This window comes from Podarcis vaucheri, assembly GCF_965113315.1.
Source record: "Podarcis vaucheri genome assembly, chromosome: 12".
NCBI classification, from domain to species: Eukaryota; Metazoa; Chordata; class Lepidosauria; order Squamata; family Lacertidae; genus Podarcis; species Podarcis vaucheri.
In genome coordinates, this window is record NC_138750.1 from 60,995,449 (window position 1) to 61,016,666 (window position 21,218).

Consider the following 21,218-nt stretch of genomic DNA (forward strand, 5'->3'; position numbering starts at 1 on the left):
CAAAAATCCTGGCTATGTTCATGCCACCTTCGCTACAAGAATATCATGGGGGACTTTGTCAAAGGCCTTCCTGAAATCAAGACACACTACACAGCATCCCCCTGATCCACCAAGCTTGTAACTCCATGAAAAAAGGGGGAGATGAGATTCATCTGGCATGACTTGTTGTCTGGTATTGCTCGGTCTGTAATAATAATAATAATAATAATAATAATAATAATAATAATAATAATAATAATAATTTATTATTTGTACCCCGCCCATCTGGCTGGGTTTCCCCAGCCACTCTGGGCAGCTTCCAAGAAAGATTAAAAATACAGTGGTACCTTGGGTTAAGAACTTAACTTGTTCTGGAGGTCCGTTCTTAACCTGAAAACCTGCCTTCCCCGGCCAGAGGTGGGCTTAGGGTGGCTAACACCAGTAAAATTGCAATAAAAACATAATGGGAGGGGGACCAATTTAAAATACAGGTTAAAATGCAATTTAAAATGCAGCCTTATTTTAAAAGTAGCCCATAGATCAAAACCATAAGGGGAGGGAAACATAAGGGTCAGACTGAGTCCAAACCAAAGGCCAGGCAGAACAGGCAGCCCTGTTTAGGGAAGCTTTTAATGTTTGATGCATTACTGTATTTTAATATTTTGTTGTAAGCCCCCCAGAGTGGCTGGGGAAGCCCAGCCAGATGGATGGGGTATAAATAATAAATTATTATTATTATTATTATTATTATTATTATTATTATTATTAATTATTATTATGTCTTGTAGTTGTTTATCATGCTGTGGAGCATGAGACTCTTAATCTCAGGGTTATGGGTTGGCATTGGGCAAAAGATTCCTGCATTTCAGGACTTGTGGTCCCTTCCAACTCTACAATTCTATGATTTCCAAGACACACAGACCCCCTGCTCTACATTTGCAGAAAAGGAAACTTGAACCCAGCTTTTAAGGGTCCGCATTAGCGCACCAGGGCTCTAGGGGGCACTTGATGCTGTTGGAGGTAGTACCCTCCTGATTGTTCGTTGCCATTTCCGCTGGGAGGGAGAGTGTCTCTTCCTCCCCTTCTGAGATCTTCAGTCCTGCAGCGACACCTGCAGGCAGAACATGCTCACTGCGCCCTCGGGTTGCAAAAGCTGGGCGGCGTTGCAGCAACTGCGCTGCAGCGTTGGCCAACCGGGTGCGCTCGAGATGCTTGCAGTGTGAAGTGCGTCCTGCACAAGGATGCGTGTCCATGCAGTGCAACATCCTGGTTGTTGTTGTTTTAAATGCAAGCGGGTCAATATTTTGCAGCTGGATGCAGCATTGCCAGAAGAAATATCAACAACCTCAGATATGCAGATGACACAACCTTGATGGCAGAAAGTGAGGCAGAAACCTTTTAATGAGGGTGAAAGAGGAGAGCGCAAAATATGGTCAGAAACTCAACATCAAATAAACTAAGATCATGGACACTGGTCCCATCACTTTCTGGCAAATAGAAGGGGAAGAAATGGAAACAGTGATTTTACTTTCTTGTGCTCCATGATCACTGCAGATGGTGACAGCAGCCACGAAATTAAAAGACGCCTGCTTCTTGGGAGAAAAGCACTGACAAACCTAGACAGCATCTTAAAAAGCAGAGACATCACCTTGCCAACAAAGGTCCGCATAGTTAAAGCTATGGTTTTCCCAGTACAGTGGCACCTCAGGTTAAGTACTTAATTTGCTCTCGAGGTCCGTTCTTAACCTGAAACTGTTCTCAGCCTGAAGCACCACTTTAGCTAATAGGGACTCCTGCTGCTGCCATGCCACCAGAGCACGATTTCTGTTCTCATCCTGAAGCAAAGTTCTTAAACTGAAGCACTATTTCTGCGTTAGCGGAGTCTGTAACCTGAAGTGTCTGTAACATGAGGTACCACTGTAGTGATGTATGGAAGTGAGAGCTGGACCATAAAGAAGGCTGATCGTTGAAGAATGGATGCTTTTGAATTATGGTGCTGGAGGAGACTCTTGAGAGTCCCATGGACTGCAAGAAGATCAAACCTCTCCATTCTGAAGGAAATCAGCCCTGAGTGCTCACTGGAAGGACAGATCCTGAAGCTGGGGCTCCAAGACTTTGGCCACCTCAGGAGAAGAGAAGACTCCCTGGAAAAGACCCTGATGTTGGGAAAGATGGAGGGCACAAGGAGAAGGGGATGACAGAGGACGAGATGGTGGGACAGTGTTCTTGAAGCTACTAACATGAGTTTGACCAAGCTGTGGGAGGCAGTGGAAGACAGGAGAGCCTGGCGTGCTCTGGTCCAGGGCGTCACGAAGAAGCGGACACAACTAAACAACAGATTTTGCAGCCAGCTGTTTAGATCCCCGCGCCATGCGCGCACAAAGGGCTCAGCTTTTATGGATTTGCACGTGGGAAAGCAGCGCAGCCTCCTCGCTCCCTGCTCAGGCGACGCTCCATAGATGGAGCTGTCGCTTCTTCCGCTGCTTTCCCGCAGCCTCGTCTCTCTCTCTCTTTTTTCCCCCTCGCCTTCCTGCCTCCCAGCAAACCTCTCCAAGCTTCCCGGTTCCTTTGCATCCATCCATCCATCACATCCTGTGCACTGCTTGCTCCTCTGCAAGGAGACGCGCACACCCCTTTCCCCATCCAACGCCCAGCAAAGGCTCCGCACCATGGCTGAATGGCCCCTTCCTGCCCAGGTGAGGCTAGTTCTGCAGGGATGGGATGGTGCGCTCTTGCTGGGGGTGGGCGATAGATGAGCTGCCCCTGGGAGAAGGTTTAGGGGTGTGTGTGAATGATTCAGAATATTGCACTACCAACGTGCATGGGGGGGGGGGTACAGAAAAAGGCAGCGACGTTTCAGGCGTCCCAGGCACACCTGGCTAAGACTGCTCTGTTTGCAGACGCCTTTGCAAGCCTGAAAGCTTCCTGCATATTTTGCATTCTTGTTACTAATTTTGCACATAGCTTAGAAAGCAATAAAACACAATATGGGGAGTAGTGACTCACATTTTGATGGGCAGTAGATAAAAAATAAGGGAGTGGGAGGCCCGGTGGTCTCTAAACTGTAGCCTTATGAGGCTTTGCCCTCGGGTGATTTTGAAAAGCTTTGAGAAGCTTTGAGCCTGCTTGGGGGGGGTGACTTCGGGCCTAGGTGAGGTCACCTGTCCTCACCTTCCTTCAAAACCACTGAGCCAAGGGCTTGCCAATCAGAAGGTCGGCGGTTTGAATCCCCGCGACGGGTAAGCTACTTGCACTTTGACGTGATTTCGAACTGCTAGGTTGGCAGGAGCAGGGACCGAGCAACAGGAGCTCACCCCGCCGTGGGGATTTGAACCGCCGACCTTCTGATCGGCAAGCCCTAGGCTCTGTGGTTGTACTGGACGGTTTTTTATTTCCTTCCATCCTTGTTTTGGGAACAGTCTTCAAGGTGGAGTTCAGAAGTCCCGGCTGCTCCTGTCGTGGATGCCGCCTTCCCCAAAGAGGCGCAGACGGCCACGATTTCTCTGTGGACGGTGGTTGGCGCTGTCCAGGCGGTGGAGCGGACGGTGGAGGCTCAGGCCCTTCGGCTCCTCAGCCTGGAGCAGAGGTCCGAGACGGCCGAGAAGAGATTTGGGGACTGCGAGAAGGCCATGGCCGAGCTGGGAAGCCAGCTGGACAGCCGGTGGTCAGCGCTGGAGACTCTCCTGCAGGAGTACGGGCAGCTGCAGAAGAGGATGGAGACGATGGAGGACCTCTTGAAGAACGGGAACTTCTGGTTTCTGAAGGTCCCTGTGAACGCAGCTGCAGGAGCTTCTAAGGTAAGCACAGACCTACAGAACTGGCGGGCGTCTGCAGTAGTAGTTCTGCCAAGGATCAGGCTGTGATTTTATTTATTGCATTCACACCTCAGCTTTCCTCTAAGGAGCTGGCGGCACACAGAATCATAGGAAGGGACCCCGTGGATCATCTATTCCAACTCCCTGCAATCAGTGGCGTAGCGTGGGGGGTGCAGGGGGGCCCGGCCGCACCAGGCGCAACATCGGGGGGGGGGGGCGCGCTCGCACTCTCAGCTCTCTGCCCCTACCTGGCTCACTCACTCTCTCTCACTGCAGTGCTGGCTGTGCGAATCCGATCCGCCGGGTCGCCACCCACTGTGGAGGGGGGGGGTGCCAGGCGTGCGGTGCGGAGAGAGAGCGAGGGACTATCTGGGGGAGGGACAGTGCAGCGGCCGCCCAGCGCTGAGTGCGGGAGAGAACCACACCAGACCAGACCAGGCAGCAGCAAGAAGAAGCTGGCAGCGGCGGCAGGTTAGGGGGCGCAAATTACTTGCCTTGCCCCGGGTGCTGACAACCCACACTACGCCACTGCCTGCAATGTAGGAATCTTTTGCCCAAAGCAGGACTCGAACCCATGGCCCCAAGACCGCTTATGTTTTCTGAACCATTCTTCTTGAAATTTGAAATATACTCGGAGCCAAGAGTGGATTTCATGCTCTTTATTCAGCTCATAGTGGTGAGGAGGAATGGAAGTTCTGCCAGAATGTCTGCTTTATAAACATTATTTACACAATGGGCCCCACGTGATTGGCTAATTCCGGGATTCTCCTGTAGGCCAATCAGGTTGTGGATTCACTTCCACCTGGAACTGGATTGGGTGGCTCCTGTGGACTAGTCAGACTGCTGCTTTCTGGATCCTATTTTTCTAGGACCAGTCAGACTGCTGCATTTTGGATCCTATTCAACTTAGTACATAACAGAATTATTCTTCAATTCTGATATCTAGCTATCTATATTGCACTGTTTGTTGGGTTGTGCATTCGGTACTGGGCGGCTGTCTGGCAGAAGCCCCCAAAGTGGCTGGGGAAACCGAGCCAGATGGGTGGGGTATAAATAAATTATTTATTATTATTATTATTATTATTATTATTATTATTATTATTATTATTATTACTACCCTGCCCTTCTGACTGGGTTGCCGGTTGCCTGCTGAGTTTTCCTTGCACAAATATCCCTGACACTTTCTTAATACGGTCCAAGTCAGTGGCTCCAAACCCTTTTTGCCTCTCTTCACATGTAGGCTATTTAGCAAAGCACTTCAGGGCATAGACTATTAACAAAATGTCTGGGTCCCGAAACACCCCAATCAAATAAGTTTTCAGAATATGGGGGGTCGCATGACTTGAACTGGATGGTTTTTCAATTCCTGCTTTTGTCATTTTTTAAAAAAGCACTTTGCGCTTCGAACTCTGGAAAGCTGTTTTGCAACTCGCTGACGGCTCTGTTTCTTGCTATCCCCCAGGTCTCGGCGGCTTCTGGCGATGGCTTGGCTCCCTTTTCCCGAGAGAAGTGGGAGAGGCTAGAAGATTGGCAGAAGGAGTTGTACAAAAACGTGGCCAAGGGGAACGGAGAGTCTCTGATCTCCCTCGGTAAGGAGCAGGGCCGGCTCTCCGTGGGATCCCTTTCGCGGTGGTAACATTGTGGTGTAGTGGTTAGCAGTGGCGTAGCGTGGGGGGTGCAGGGGGGGCCGGCCGCACCGGGCGCAACATCTGGGGGTTAGGGTTAGGGGGCGCAAATTCATGGGTTAGGGGGCGCAAATTACTTGCCTTGCCCCGGGTGCTGACAACCCACGCTACGCCACTGGTGGTTAGAGCATCGGACTAGACTAGTCCGGAGTTCGAATCTCCCTGCTTTGCCATGAGGCTCACTGGGCAACATTGGCCCAGCCGCTGTCTCTCAGCCCAACCTACCTCTCAGCCAATAATAATAATAATAATAATAATAATAATAATAATAATAATAATAATTTATTATTTATACCCCACCCATCTGGCTGAGTTTCCCCAGCCACTCTGAGCGGCTCCCAATCAAGTGTTAAAAACAGTACAGCGTTAAATATTAAAAACTTCCCTGAACAGGGCTGCCTTCAGATGTCTTTTAAAGATAGGATAGCTGCTTGCTTCCTTCACATCTGAAGGGAGGGTGTTCCACAAGGTGGGCACCACTACTGAGAAGGCCCTTTGCCTGGTTCCCTGTAACTTCACTTCTCCCAGTGAGGGAACTGCCAGAAGGCCCTCGGCGCTGGACCTCAGTGTCCGGGTAGAATGATAGAAGTGGAGACGCTCCTTCAGGTATACTGGACCAAGGCCGTTTAGGGCTTTAAATGTAAGCAACAATGCTTTGAATTGTGCTCGGAAACGTACTGGGAGCCAATGCAGGTCTTTCAGTACCGGTGTTATGTGGTCTTGGCAGCCACTCCCAGTCACCAGTCTGGCTGCCGCATTCTGGATTAGTTGTAGTTTCCGGGTCACCTTCAAAGGTAGCCCCACGTAGAGTGCATTGCAGTAGTCCAATCGGGAGATAACCAGAGCATGCACCACTCTGGCGAGACAGTCTGCAGGCAGATAGGGTCTCAGCCTACGTACCAGGTGGAGCTAGTAAACAGCTGCCCTGGACACAGAATTAACCTGCACCTCTATGAACAGCTGTGTGTCCAGAATGACTCGCAGGCTGCGCACCTGGTCCTTCAGGGGCACAGTTGCCCCATTTTGAGGATAAGATGGGGAACGAGAGAAACCTTGAGGTCCTTGGAGGAAATAAATGAAATAAATCAATGGGCCAAAATACCTCTAAGCTACTCTGGCAGGTCATAGCTGGTTCTCTTGCCATGAATATGGGAGTTCTTATTATGATTAAAATTTGTATACTGCCTTTCATCCGACGATCCTAGGGAGATTCACCCTGGCTAGCACATCCTGAATGAACCAGGGACTTCACTCCATCCCCTTGCGTTCCTAAAGTTGTTTGAGTTCCCTTTGGAACTCCCTGGTGTTACGTATCAGACGGGCACTATCTCTCTTAACTTTTCGGTACCTGTCGGAATTCTCTCTTCCTTCAACAAGCCTCCTCAGCCGAGACTTCTATGCCAGCTAGTTTTGGAATTGGAACTGGCATTTATTCCTTCCGCAGGGCCTGTAAGACAGAGCTATTCCGCCTGGCTTTCAATTTGAACTTAGCCTGATCTTTTCCTCCCCTTCCTTTCCTCCCTCTCCCCTTTTTATGAAGATTACCCACTCTGGGATCCCACAGCTAATTCTTCCCTGGTCTCCTCACTGGCCCAAATACGACTAATTTAGCCAGCTATCCCTGGTGATCATCTAATGTTTATTGGATGGATTTCCCCCCTAAATTGATTTTTGAATTCTGAATTTATTGTTATTCACATTTTATACTGTATTTTATTGTATCAATTAAGTGTTTTAAATTTGTTGTTAGCCATCCTGAGCCCGGTTTTCTGAACCGGGAAGGGCGGGGTATAAATCTTTTAAAATATTTTTTAATATATATGTAATTGTTTCTAACTGCTTTAACTCTACGCCATGGTTGCATATAAGCTTCATCATACCGTGAGATTGCTTTGAGAGGCATCGTAAATGGAATTGGTAATTATAATTTAGAACGGGCCTCTGTTAAAAATAAAAGACTGCCCTTTAATGGGATCTTCGTAACGACAGTGTTCTGCCTTCCCCATCTCCTTTGACCAGATCTTGCTGTTTCTAAACTGGAGAATTTCACCTGTGCTCCGCAAGAAGATGCCCCTCACATTCTGGGCCAGAAAAACTCAGAAGAATGTGCTCAGGAACCTTTGTCCGATTCCAAAACAGGTATCAAATTTTAAATTGAGAATTGCTTGCTGTGTATTATGTGTGTGTGTGTGTGCGTGTGATTCTGTCCTTTCCAAAGCATCCCAGGGCAAATTTTGTTGTTGTTTAGTCGTTTAGTCGTGTCCGTCTCTTTGTGACCCCCTGGACCAGAGCACGCCAGGCACTCCTGTCTTCCACTGCCTCACGCAGTTGGGTCAGACTCATGCTGGTAGCTTCGAGAACACTGCCCAGCCATCTCGTCCTCTATCGTCCCCTTCTCCTTGTGCCCTCCATCTTTCCCAGCATCAGGGTCTTTTCCAGGGAGTCTTCTCTTCTCATGAGGTGGCCAAAGTCTTGGAGCCTCAGCTTCAGGATCTGTCCTTCCAGTGAGCACTCAGGGCTGATTTCCTTCAGATAGCTGTTCCCGTTTTGGGATCTTCCAGCAGTAACGTTTTGCTGCTCATGTGTAGATGGAAGGGAGTGACCAGTTTCTGGAAATGTTTCACTTAAAGGAGATATTACGTTGGGAGCAAAGCAGGGCAGATCTTGGGAGCTGCTAGCAACCCTGACCCCCATTTTAAAGCCCTACCCCCTTGTTCACCCCAAGAACCACCCTAAAAGGTAAAAGGACCCCTGACCATTAGGTCCAGTCGTGGCTGACTCTGGGGTTGCGGCGCTCATCTCGCTTTACTGGCCGAGGGAGCTGGCGTACAGCTTCTGGGTCATGTGGCCAGCATGACTAAGCCGCTTCTGGCGAACCAGAGCTGTGCACGGAAACGCCGTTTATTTTCCCGCCGGAGTGGTACCTATTTATCTACTTGCACTTTGACGTGCTTTCGAACTACTAGGTTGGCAGGAACAGGGCCCGAACAACGGGAGCTCACCCCATCGTGGGGAATTCGAACCGCCGACCTTCTGATCAGCAAATGAACAGGGGTCCCTTTACCTTTAAGGCCTCCATGGGACATACCAGGAGAGGCGGTCCCGTAGGTACAAGGGTCCTAGGCCGTATAGGGCTTTAAAGGTTAAAACCAGCACCTTGAACCTGATCCTGTTCTCCACCGGGAGCCAGTGCAGCTGGTATAGCACCAGGTGAATGTGATCCCACGGCGAGGACCCCGTAAGGAGTTTCGCCATGGCATTCTGCACCCACTGGAGTTTCTGGGTCAGCTTCAAGGGCAGCCCCGCGTAGAGTGAGTTACAGTAATCAAGTCTGGAGGTGACCGTCGCGTGGATCAGAGTGGCGAGGTCAGGGCGAGAGAGGCAAGGAGCCAACTGCTTAGCTTGGCGGAGATGAAAAAATGCCGCCTTTGTTTTGTCCAGGAGCATTTTGAGATTTCAGATAAACCAGGAATACATAGGAAAGGCCAAACTTCTCTCTCTCTCTCATCTCCCGGAAACAGAATCTTCCATTTCCAGGACAGATATTATTTCGTGGATTAAGCAGGAGGAGGAATTGTGTACCAAGGGTGATGGCCAGGACGGAGCCCTCTGTCAAAGTACCTGCAACTGTGAGTATGTTGAAAGCACCACAACAGCCGTTCTCCCATGTCATCGCAAGAGGCTTGTTCCGTTTTTAGGTTATCCGTATCGAGGTTTCCTTTCCAGGCTGCTGCGTAGCTCTATCTCTCCACTTACATTTATCTCGTAGAATTGTAGAGTTGGAAGGGACCCAACAGTCATCTAGACCAACCCGCTGCAATGCAGGAACTTGCATCTTCGAACCTGCAACCGTGGCGTTGTCGGCACCATCCTCTAGTCAACTGAGGAAGGCGCCTCCACATTGCGTGTTAATGTGAAAATGTCTAGACCAAGTAAGGCTGAGATTCAGTACAGCCAAAGGGAAACTGACTCTATGGGATATGGAGTAAGGCATCCTATTTTTCCTCTAACCCTACCACCCTGCCCAAAATATCCACCTGAGAGAGACTACTAAAGGGACCACACAATACTCGCTTTCTGCCTCTGTAAGAACTCAGATCTTTTAGTGTGGCAGCACCTAATGATAATAATAATAATTTATTATTTATACCCCGTCCATCTGGCTGGGTTTCCCCAGCCACTCTGGGCGGCTTCCAACAAAACACTAAAATACAATAACCTACTAAACATAAAAAGCTTCCCTAAAGAGGGCTGCCTTCAGATGTCTTCTAAAAGTTTGGTAGTTGTTTTTCTCTTTGACATCTGCTGGAAGGGCGTTCCACAGGGCGGGCGCCACTACCAAGAAGGCCCTGTGCCTGGTTCCCTGTAACTTGGCTTCTCGCAGGGAGGGAACCGCCAGAAGGCCCTCGGCGCTGGACCTCAGTGTCCGGGCAGAACGATGGAGGTGGAGACGCTCCTTCAGGTCTACTGGATTGAGGCCGTTTAGGGCTTTAAAGGTCAGCACCTAGCCTTTGGGACTCCCTGCCACTTGATCTCAGGCATGCCCCACTGAGAAGGGACGCTGCTATGTTTATGCTCCATAGAGCAGCTCTTCAGCCAGGGCTTCCCAGATGTGTCCTTGGACTGCAACTCCCAGGATTCTCGCTAATTTGTTCCTAAACTAATCTAGAGTTAGGGGTGAGCAGGGAGGTTTGCTCATGAGGATAAATCGTCCAATGTCATTAAAGAGATGAAGAAAGGACCTCTCTGAACTGAATGAATGGGCAGTAAAATAATAATAATCCCTGTGAAGTGCCCTCCTTTCAGATGTCAAGGAGATAAAAGAATTACATAACTTTTAGAAGACATCCGGAGGCAGCCCTGTATCGGGAGGTTTTTAATGCTTGATGCTTTTATTATGTTTTTAGATAGGCTATAAGCTGCCCAGAGTGCCTTGGGAAACACAGCCAGATGGGCGGGATAATAATAATAATAATAATAATAATAATAATAATAATAATACTATTCAGTATTACAGGGTGGTTTGCAGTATAAAAATACAAAATGATTACAGTCGTACCTTGGAAGTCAAACCGAATCTGTTCTGGAAGTCTGTTCGATTTCCAAAACGTTTGAAAACCAAAGCGTGGCTTCTGATTGGCTGCAGGAAGCTCCTGCAGCCAATCGGAAGCCCCACCGGTTGTTTGGCTTCCAAAAATAGTTCGCAAACCAGAATACTCACTTCCGGGTTTGCGACGTTCAGGAGCCAAAATGTTTGGGAAGTAAGCTGTTTGACTTCCAAGCTACGACTGTACGCAAAATACATAACAAAAACCATCCAGTAATAACCACCCTTCCATGAACACATGAAAAAGGCCACGTTACTCAGAATTCTAAATCAATGCATTTTGGGCAAAAATGATTAATTTTACACATTCCACAGGGCGGTGCCTTCTCGGTAGTGGCACCCACCCTGCGGAACGCCCTCCCACCAGATGTCAAGGAGAAATCAACTACCAGACTTTTAGAAGACATCTGAAGGCAGCCCTGTTTAGGGAAGCTTTTAATGTTTCATAGGTTATTGCATTTTAGTGTTTTGTTGGAAGCCGCCCAGAGTGGCTGGGGAAGCCCAGCCAGATGGGCGGGGTATAAATAATAAATTATTATTATTATTATTTTACACTCATGGAGCCTCAACTGGCAGTGATGGACCAGGAATGAGACCTTGGGGTCGTAGCAGATGATTGGTGGCAATGTTGCCGCCATATTTGGCAGCTGAAGAAAATTCCTTCCCTTTGTGAAGGGATTGTGATTGAAACAACCCAAATTTGCATTTTGTGTGCACGTTGAATTTTACTTACGTTGAATCGCCTTCCTTCATTCCTTTCTGTATTCTTGTACGTTATTGTGCTGTGCTGTGCTTCCTTAAATATATCGAAAGCAATTGAAAACAAAGCAGTGATAGCACAATAAGGACCTTAACTCTGCTGCTCGGCTCCCCAACAGATTATACGGTTTCTGGACTGGATACTTTACCGAGCGACGCAGAAGGAGCCAACCCCTGTGAGTCTCTGCAGGGGGGCAACTTGGAAGCAGAAACTCACAAGGGATCTATTTCAGACAACGCAGGTGAGCGATGAGATTTCGGTGGACGCACCCCAGGTTCAAAGCAGCACTTTTTGAGAATTACTGACCTGGGTGGGGTATTTTAGTCCCATTTCAAGGCTGAACCTTTGCAGCATTTTAATGTATATTGCAATGGCTCAAAGATATCTTCCTGTTGCCTGGGGGCAACCTTGTAACTGTATATTTGCATTGTATGGTGCATAATTTAAACATCAGCGACGATTGGATTTCTTGGTTTGTGAAATAATTTCAAAGTGTTGGTGCTGACCTTGAAAGCCCTAAATGGCCTCAGCCCAGTATACCTGAAGGAGCGTCTCTACTCCTATCGTTCTGCCCGGACACTGAGGTCCAGCTCTGAGGGCCTTCTGGCGGTTCCCTCACCGCGAGAAGTGAATTTACAGGGAACCAGGCAGAGGGCCTTCTCGGTGGTGGCACCCTCCCGTGAAACACCCTCCCATCAGATGTCAAGGAAATAGACGACTATCTGACTTTTAGAAGACATCTGAAGAAGTGTATGTACCGTATTTTTCACTCTATAGGACACACTTTTTCCCCTCCAAAAATGAAGGGGAAATGTTTGTGCGTCCTATGGGGCGAATGCAGGCTTTCGCTGAAGCCTGGAGAGCGAGAGGGGTCGGTGTGCACCAGGCTTCAGAAAGCTATCCGCAAGCCTGTGGAGCCTGGCGGGAGTTCCTGCCGAGCTCCGCAGGCTTGCAGATATGTGCCTGCAGCCCGAAGGCCGGGGAGCGCGGTGCTGCGCACCCTGGGCTTTGGGCAGCTATCCACAAGCCTGCAGAGTGCTCCCCCAGCCCTCAAGCTCCGGGAGTGGTGGCAAGGCTGTGCAAACTTGTCTCCGCTCCCAGCCCTGCGGCTAAAAACGAAGCCAAGACAGTGAGCGGGATCCATCCCGCTGGCTGTCTTGGCTTCTGCCAAAGCCGTGTGCAGCCTCTCCCGGCTGGAGAGGTTGTGCGCGGCTAAAGAGGAAGCCAAGACAGCCAGCGGGATGGATCCCGCTGGCTGTCTTGGCTTCTTTGCTCTATGGGGCTGGGGGGGGGATTTTTTTCTTTATCCCCCCCAAAAAAAACTAGGTGTGCCCTATGGTCCAGTGCGCCCTATGGAGCGAAAAAGTATGGTATCTTATGTATAATGAGTTTGTTTAGTGTTCTGGTTTGTATTTGTAAATATTGCATTTATCAATAAGAGTTTAAAAAACAAAGAACCTGGGAAATGACCAAATGTCCGCCTAAACCAGGCGATGGGAGCCGATGGGTATCAAGCCCTCGGTGAGTTAGGGGCTTGGCCTGCATGCGAAGATGGGCTCCGGCGGACGGAGCGGACGAGACAAAGGTTGAGTCCAGTGGTTAAGAAGGCAGTAATCTGGCAGCTCAATATGGAGGATGACATGAGTGGGTGTTTATTGATCTATTTGATCTGGGCGGGGCAACGGGGGAAGCTGGCTTTCAAAGCCACTTCAATCTCCCTTTCCCAAAGTGTTAAAATCGAGATGTGGAAAATCTCGGGAACAAGAAGGAGAGGCAGGACTGAGATTTGGAGATAGGCTTCAGGGGTCCAGACTATGGGAAGTCCCCAAAAATGAATCATTATAATTTGGTCTTTTTTATTTTAATTGGATTATGATTGGATATGTTTAATTGGATGTTTTTTGTTGGAAAATTAATAAAAACGATTTTTAAAAATAAATAAATCTCCCTTTCCCCCTCCCTCTCAACAGGGTTACCGGCTTCCAGGTCGGATGCAGTTTCGTGGGTCAAACAGGAGGAGACTCCAGCAGGAAGGGATGCAGGAAACAGTCTTCAAAGCGCTTGTAATGGTGAGTTGGAGACTTAAGCAGGGGTAGGGCAGCAAGGCCGAATAGCTACAAACCGCCAGCACGTTTGCAGTGCTAAGCAGAGTCTGGCGTGGTTTCGAATCAGATGGGGGACCATCTGTTGAGATTCCTGTTGGACTAGATGACTCAGGGATCCCTTAAAAGGTAAAGGGGACCCCTGACCATTAGGTCCAGTCGTGACCGACTCTGGGGTTGCGGCGCTCATCTTGATTTACTGGCCGAGGGAGCAGACGTACAGGTTCTGGGACATGTGGCCAGCATGACTAAGCTGCTTCTGGCAAACCAGAGCAGCGCACGGAAATGCTGTTTACCTTCCCGCCAGAGCGGTACCTATTTATCTACTTGCACTTTGACTTGCTTTCGGACTGCTAGGTTGGCAGGAGCAGGGACTGAGCAATGGGAGCTCACCCCATCGCGGGGATTCGAACCGCCAACCTTCTGATCGGCAAGCCCTAGGCTCTGTGGTTTAGACCACAGCACCACCCGCGTCCCACAAGGGATCCCTTACAACTCTGCAATTCCACTCATGCCTCCTTGGGCAGTGGGGAAGCATCTGCCAGCATATGGGCCTAACGTGGTGCAGAGTGGTTAGGGGCCGGTGTGGTGTAGAGGTTAGTTGCACTGGCTCCTGGTGGAGTATCGGGTCAGGCTTAAGGTGCTGGTTTTGACCTTTAAAGCCCTTTGTGGCTTAGGGCCTTCGTATTTACGGGACTGCCTCTCCTGGTCTGCCCCGCAGAGGACCTTAAGGTCCATGAATAACCATAGTTTAGAGGTCCCGGGCCCTAAGGAAGTTAGATTATCCTCCACCAGGGCCAGGGCCTTCTCAGTGGTGGCTCCGACCTGGTGGAACACTCTGTCCCAGGAGACCAGGGCCCTGCAGGATTTAACTTCCTTCCACAGGGCCTGTAAGGCAGAGCTATTCCACCTGGCCTTTAATTTGAATACAGCCTGATCTTTTATTTCCCTTCTCTTCCTTCCCCCTCCCCTTTTATGAAGATCACCCGCTCTGAGACCCCACAGCTAATTCTCCCCTGGCCTCCTCGCTGGCCCAAGTAGGACCAATTCAGCCAGCTAGCCCTGGGGATTATCTGTTTGATTTTTGAATTCTGCCCCCCCATTACCCCCCGGCTGCTATCTAGCGCGCGGGAGAAAAGGGAAAGAGTTTTAATGTCAGTGTTTAATAATACGCTAAAAAACTTTCAATAGGATGGTTACACCAAACCCTTTCCTCTCTCTTCCTTGCCACCCAGCTAACGCCACAGCCCAGCCGCACCCGGAGGAAGCGCCGAGCGAGGAAGACCCTGCCAACCCACCCCTCCTGCTCTTCCTCCCCGGGGGCTCGGTGGCGCCCATTTTGAACGGCGCCATCGGCGAGAGCCGGCCCCTCCCCGGCCTCCGCGGTGCCCGCAACGGGAGGCACCCCGGCTCTCCCTCGGCCAGGGGCATGCCGGAAGCGGCGGTGGAGCGTCCGCACCGCTGCGCGGACTGCGGCAAGACCTTCAGCTTGTTGCTGAGCCTCCAGATGCACCAGATGAACCACCAGAAACGGAAGCAGTACGAGTGCTCGTTCTGCGGGACGGCTTTCAGCTCCCCCTCGGAGCTGGTGCGGCACTGCATGATCCACACGGGCGAGAGGCCTTACCGGTGCTCGGTGTGCGGGAAGGGCTTCGTGCGCAAGCAACACCTGGTGCCCCACCTGCGCCTGCACACGGGCGAGAGGCCTTACCACTGCGCCGAGTGCGGCAAGGACTTCATCTGCAAGCACCACCTGCAGGAGCACCAGCGCACCCACACCGGGGAGCGGCCCTACGCCTGCGCCCAGTGCGGGAAGAGGTTCCGAAGGAAAAAGTCGCTGAAGGACCACTGGAGGGTTCATAGCGCTGAGGAGCAGCAGCAGCAGGGACAGGCGTGCTCTGCCCGGGTGCCTGAGGGCACGGAGGGGGACATCCGAGTGGAAAATTAATGTGCTGGCTCAGGTGTAGCTCAGCGCACAGTTCAGCGGTGTATTTGTTTCTTTACAGCTCAGCAATGCCTCCCATCATTGCAGTTTCCAGGAATGAAGGTCTCTGTCCTCTGCTTCCCCCTCCCCAAGTCTCCTGGTTTCCAAGCAGCCTACACTGGAGGGAAGGGGTGGGTGGGAATCTGTGCCCTTTGTTCTGCTACATACATAGCCGTCCGTGTCCTTGGAGACAAAGGCAGGTAGCTTAGTACAGCAGGAATGGCAAGCTTCTGGGATGCTTTCGCCGCCGCCTCCTCTGCTTCATCATCTGAGTCTGAACTGCTTTCTGAACCTGGGTCATCTTGCTCACTAAAGCCTGTTGCTTCTTCTGCCTCCAACCATTCCTCCCCTCCTTCCCCCTCTTGCCAGTCCTCTGTGTCCCTCCACCACTCCCTGGGCTCTGACCCTTCCTCTGAGGCTTCCCTAGGGGGTTCCTTGGCTGGTGCTGTAGTCCACTTCTTGTCATCCTGCCAAGACAGTTGGGTAGGTGGGTGGCTGGCTCCTTCTTCCCAGAGTCTCTTGGACATGGCCAAATGACTCTGCAGCTTCCAAGCCTGGATGCAGATGTGCCTGCTAGCTCCATTCATTCTAGCCTCATCCAGCGGTTCTGGACTACAACTCCCATCAGCTGGAGGTGCTGATGGGAGTTGTCGTTCGAAACCACTGGAGGGCCCCAGAGTTGGGGAAGACCCTCTTACACTGCTCGAGAGCCCCTCAGGTACCACTACCCACCCTTAAGAACATCTCCACCAAACCCTTGACCTCTGCTTGCCCTCCAGCAGTTCATTGCTTCCCTCCCTTGGCATGTAAACATTTTCTCTTTCAGTGTCACCTCATGTCTGTCTGTCCAGTTCAGGTATGTGGTCCTTTTCCGCAGAACGGGTTTGCAATCCTCCCAGGATTTTCGCAGCAGCTTGTTTTCTTTAAGATAATAAGTGTGTGGGGCAGGATCTGTTTGGTGCTCTGGTTTTTGTATACGGTTTAAAGTGCTCCCTAAATAATAAACCACCCCTGGCTGCAAGTGTGGAGTTTTCTCACTTGCTTGAAACAAGTTCTGTTTTCCGCTTGTCTTGCAGCTTAAGTACGTTCAAAGACACTGGCATGTGTGCTTCGACTTACTGAGTCTTGGTAAGACACTGATGGAGAATTTAGCACAGAAAACTAGCACTCGGGGGTCAGGCAGAATAGCTCGCCAAACTTTTTATACTCTTTATGCAAAATACACTTAGTGTGTGCCTTCGAAACTGTTTGTATGGTGCCCTTAACCAACCCAAAGCTCAGTTTGGTTCTTATCACAGGAGGGGTGTTAGGCCCATCACACAAACATTATTTTTTCTAATAACAGATAGGTAGCCGTGTTGGTCTGCCATAGTCAAAATAAAAAAATTCCTTCCAGTAGCACCTTAAAGACCAACTAAGTTAGTTCTTGGTATGAGCTTTCGTGAGCATGCACACTTCTTCAGATACACTGAAACAGAAGTTGCCAGATCCTTCTATATAGTGAGAAGATGGGGAGGGGTATTACTCAGAAGGGTGGTGGGAATGGGAGATTGGCAGGTAGCTGAGATGAGCCTGTTGATGACTCTTCACGACTGTAATAGGTCTTACAGGAAAAGGCAAGGGGTAAGAGGGTGAGAAATGGCTTAGTCATGTATAATGAGATAAGAATCCAATGTCTTTGTTCAAACCAGGTCTCTCCGTGGTTTTAAGTTTGGTAATGAGTTGCAATTCAGCAGCTTCTCTTGGAGTTGCAATTCAGCAGCTTCTCTTGGAGTTGTAACAGGCTCATCTCAGCTATCTGCCAATCTCCCATTCCCACCACCCTTCTGAGTAATACCCCTCCCCACCTTCTCACTATATAGAAGGATCTGGCAACTTCTGTTTCAGTGTATCTGAAGAAGTGTGCATGCACACGAAAGCTCATACCAAGAACTAACTTAGTTGGCCTTTAAGGTGCTACTGGAAGGAATTTTTTTATTATTTTTTCTGTCATAGAATCATAGAGTTGGAAGAGACCACAAGGGCCATCGAGTCCAACCCCCTGCCAAGCAGGAAACACCACCAGAGCACTCCTGACATATGGTTGTCAAGCCTCTGCTTAAAGACCTCCAAAGAAGGAGACTCCCTTGGCAGCAAATTCCACTGTCAAACAGCTCTTACTGTCAGGAAGTTAATGGTGCCCTTAATGCAAGAATGCAGCTTGTATTCCCCTACTTACATTTAATATGGATTTTTCTTTGTTGGGCACGATCCAATTTGGGGAGGGGGGAACAAACAAACCATTTGCAATATTGACCCCCACATCTGGAAGGATCAAGACGCTGTATTCCAGTCACCCCTTAACACCCCCGGCTACTAGAAAGCTGCTCCAAGTACCGACTGACCTCTTTTTCCCTTCCTGAACTCCAGTCTGATCCCTCTTCCCGTGCCTCGTTTCAGCCACTTGCTGACCAACACCAAGTAGGTTCTCCTCCGTATTACTCGGTGGGTTTCTAAAAGCAAACAGGGGGACAACTTACAGGAGCCTTTGCGAATCTGACACCATCCAGATGTTCTGGATGTCGTCTCCCACAAGACTCGGCCTGCACAGCTGGGAGTTGCAATCCAAGATATCTGGAACATATCAGGTTGGCTAAGGCTGTTTGTGTGGTTCTCCTTGATTTTTTTGGGGTGTGTGTGTGTGTGAGGGGTTGCGGCATCAAGAGCGGAGACCCTCAACTTCTGCAGGAAACAGGCCAGAGCCTTAGATTCCCCCCTCTCTTAAGAGGCCACCAGCATTATTAATTCCTAATTCCGTTAGCTGGAAACCAGGATTATCCTCTCTGTGCGCAAATTCATTTTAACATCAGGGAGATTAGCAGCATGTAAATGAAGCCGATTTCAAGGGCTTTTCCTTTCTGCGGAAAAGACGCCTGTATTTTTTGGGGGGGCGAGGGAGCGTCGCAGGAGGCTTAGAGGCAGTGTTTTAAACTCTCTGCCATTTGCTGCGATTCGAAATCCGTAGAGCACTCTGCTTTCAGAGAATCGTAGAGTCGGAAGGGACCCGAGGGTCATCTAGTCCAACCCCCTGCAGTGCAGGAATCTCAGCTGAAGCATCCATGACAGATGACCATCCAGCCTCTGCTTAGAAACCTCCAAGGAAGGAGAGTTCACAACCTCCCGAAGGAGACTGTTCTACTGTCGGAACAGCTCTTGCTGTCAGAAAGAGAAAGCGCTACATGCAGTGTGGAGCTGAACTATGGAACTCACAGCCACAGGATTATAGAATCATAGAACGGCAGAGTTGGAAAATACCCTGAGGGTCATTTAGTCCAATCCCCTGCAAAGGGGGACTCTCGACCGAAGCATCCATTTGGCGGGGGGAAGGAAAGGGGGGGAGGCGAGAGAAGAGCTATAGCTCAGTGGAAAGGCACCTCCTTTGCAGGTTCAAGCCCAACTGCATCCCCAGGGAGGTAGGACTCGGGGAGATGTTCTGCCTGAAGCCCTGTAGACTTGTTATCGGGTCGGTTTAGGCACCGCTGAACTAGGTGAGCCAAGAGCCACACTCTTGTCTCAAGGCAGCTTCCTACGACAGAGAGAGAACCCAGAGCCACAAAAAAACGAATTCAGACTAAAGCTGGCAGCCAAGGTTGAACATCTAGAAGCTTTATTTAAACCCTTTACAATAGGTAAGAATCACAACATCAAATCCGGAAACAGCTGCTTTTAAAAACGGAGACAGTCAGTAACTATTACAAGTCCGAGGACAGGAGAGGAAGGTAAACAGAAGCAAACGGGTTTTAAGATCCTGCCGTCGTGACAGCAGGGCCCTCTGAGCTCACACCCGGACAGGTTTGTCCAACCACCTCTCTCCTGTGTTCCAGGCGCCATCGCACCCATGCATTTTCTGAACACACCCCTTCCCTCCCTCCCTCCCTCCCTCGCCCCAGCACCACCCGGCTAGGCTATTGTGGGAACACCTGCGTAATTCTACCTCGCTGCACAGCCACGGCCAGGAGTGGCACTCCCTTCTGGTTGCACAGCCGCACCGGGCGAAGTCGTGTGAGATGGCTCTGGCCCTTCGCCAAGGAGGCGCCCCAGCAACAACTCACAGCAGTCCACAAGCCAGCATGGAGGGCACCAGCTTGGCGAAGGCTGCCCTACAGCTACAGCAATGAATTTTGCGCGCACACACACACACAAAAGGCAGGCATTTTCGCCAAGGCCGCCCCAATCTCTCTGCCTCCCTTTGCAAGGCCGATGCTCGTTCCCGCTCATTCGAGATGGGCAAATCACCCGCTGTAGTGGCACAGATAACCTAACCGCTTCCATCTACCCTCTTGCCCTTTCTGTACTGTCGCCGACGTAGACCGAGAATCGCCAAAGCGAGGGGAGAGGAAGGGGGGGTTCTTAATCCGGATGGTGCTCGTAAGAGACTGCAGGGGATGGAAGCTCGATTGATCTCCCGATATTGTTCAGAGTTGGGAGAGCAATGACACCTGCTCTCTTGAGTTCCTTCAAGCCCTCGTAGGAAACAGGCCAGCAGCCGCTCTGCCTTTTCCGACGTCGTCACCACTCCGAGAAGGGGCTTCAAGCGGCGCATCCTGGCTGTTACGAAGAGTACATCCCGTTTGGTTCTCCAGCTAACTGAGCGGCCGTTGCCGTTCTCCATTCTGCCATGGCTTCCCCAACCTGGGGCGCTCTACTAGGTTTGAACTACAACTCCCAACAGGGCCTGTTGGGAGTTGTAGTTCAACCCTGCTGGAGCACCCCAGGTTGGGGGCGGCTGTGATAAAACTATAAGAATCTTTACAAGCAAAGTGGAGAGTTCACGGCGTTTTATTCGGTTTAACCACTCGGCGTTGAGCTGCAGCCCCACCCTGTCCAAGGACAGCCACAAGGGAATCGGTACTTTTTATTTCCCAGAGCCTCCTTGGCGAATCTAAAGACCCCGGCATGCCAAAGCTTCAGCCAGCATCCTTCGTCCCTCTGGACCAGCCCTGATACAGTTGGGTGTGTGCGTGGCTTTCCTGAGCCTGTCCGCCCCACGATGGAAGGGAATCAGAAATGCCAGACAAATCAGAAATGCCACTTGCAAGCTACTCTGTCATACAGTAGCCCAAGTGGCGAAAAGTACATTCAGGGTAAAGACAGATGTTCATTTTAAGAGCGAGGGAGGCATACTGATGGTGTCCCCGCTGCTCTGCAAATCAAAAGTTTCTCTTTCTGGACCAAAACAGGTCTGCAGGTTTTCCAAGTAGCTCTGCGTGAAAAGAGCTAGTGGGAGGGAGGGGACAGACTTGTGCAGAGCACCTATTGGCTAGCTGCTGTGACATCAACAACCGCTTCCACCCCGTCACGTAGTTTTGCAACTGTTTTAAGAATGCTTGCAGATTGTATTTTGGAGGAGGTAAGGCAAAGGATGGAAATTAACATGAGCATGCTGCTTTTAATAATAATAATAATAATAATAATAATAATAATAATAATAATAATAGTGGTGATGAGGCTGGCTTGATGTGCAAGGCTAGAGCAAGGGCCCACTCTTGACAGCTCTTAAAAGCCTACAGCTGTCTTTACCCTCAAGTCGTCTGCAAGGAAGGCGAAGAATTACCCTGGGCTGGCAGAGAGGCGTCCAGGTTGCCACCAGAGCCCTATACAGCCTCTCATCCGGGCCTCTTGATCCAGAGCCATCTCTGCTTGGCTGCAGATAACCCAATTCCTGCTCTGTTTTGTGCGTACCACTGATATGTGACACTACGGCGCTGAAACCCATGTCTGTGGCCACATTTCTGCCCAAGAGGATG

The 21,218-nt window shown here is 50.1% G+C and overlaps 1 protein-coding gene across 2 annotated transcripts; it reads left to right on the top strand.

The window, feature by feature from the left end:
- Window positions 1-1,875: 1,875 nt before the first annotated feature.
- Window positions 1,876-16,453, top strand: LOC309514901 (zinc finger protein 783-like). Of its 2 annotated transcripts, XM_082192367.1 has the most exons (8): window positions 1,879-2,675; window positions 3,399-3,776; window positions 5,257-5,383; window positions 7,499-7,618; window positions 9,001-9,108; window positions 11,465-11,587; window positions 13,317-13,415; window positions 14,684-16,453. In XM_082192367.1, exons 1-8 carry the CDS (start codon window positions 2,439-2,441, stop codon window positions 15,394-15,396), a joined length of 1,905 nt encoding a protein of 634 aa, XP_082048493.1. In that variant the 5' UTR covers window positions 1,879-2,438; the 3' UTR covers window positions 15,397-16,453. The 2 variants fall into 2 exon arrangements, with proteins under 2 accessions (XP_082048494.1, XP_082048493.1); XM_082192368.1 differs by lacking the exon at window positions 11,465-11,587 and having other exon boundaries at window positions 1,876-2,675.
- Window positions 16,454-21,218: the final 4,765 nt, after the last annotated feature.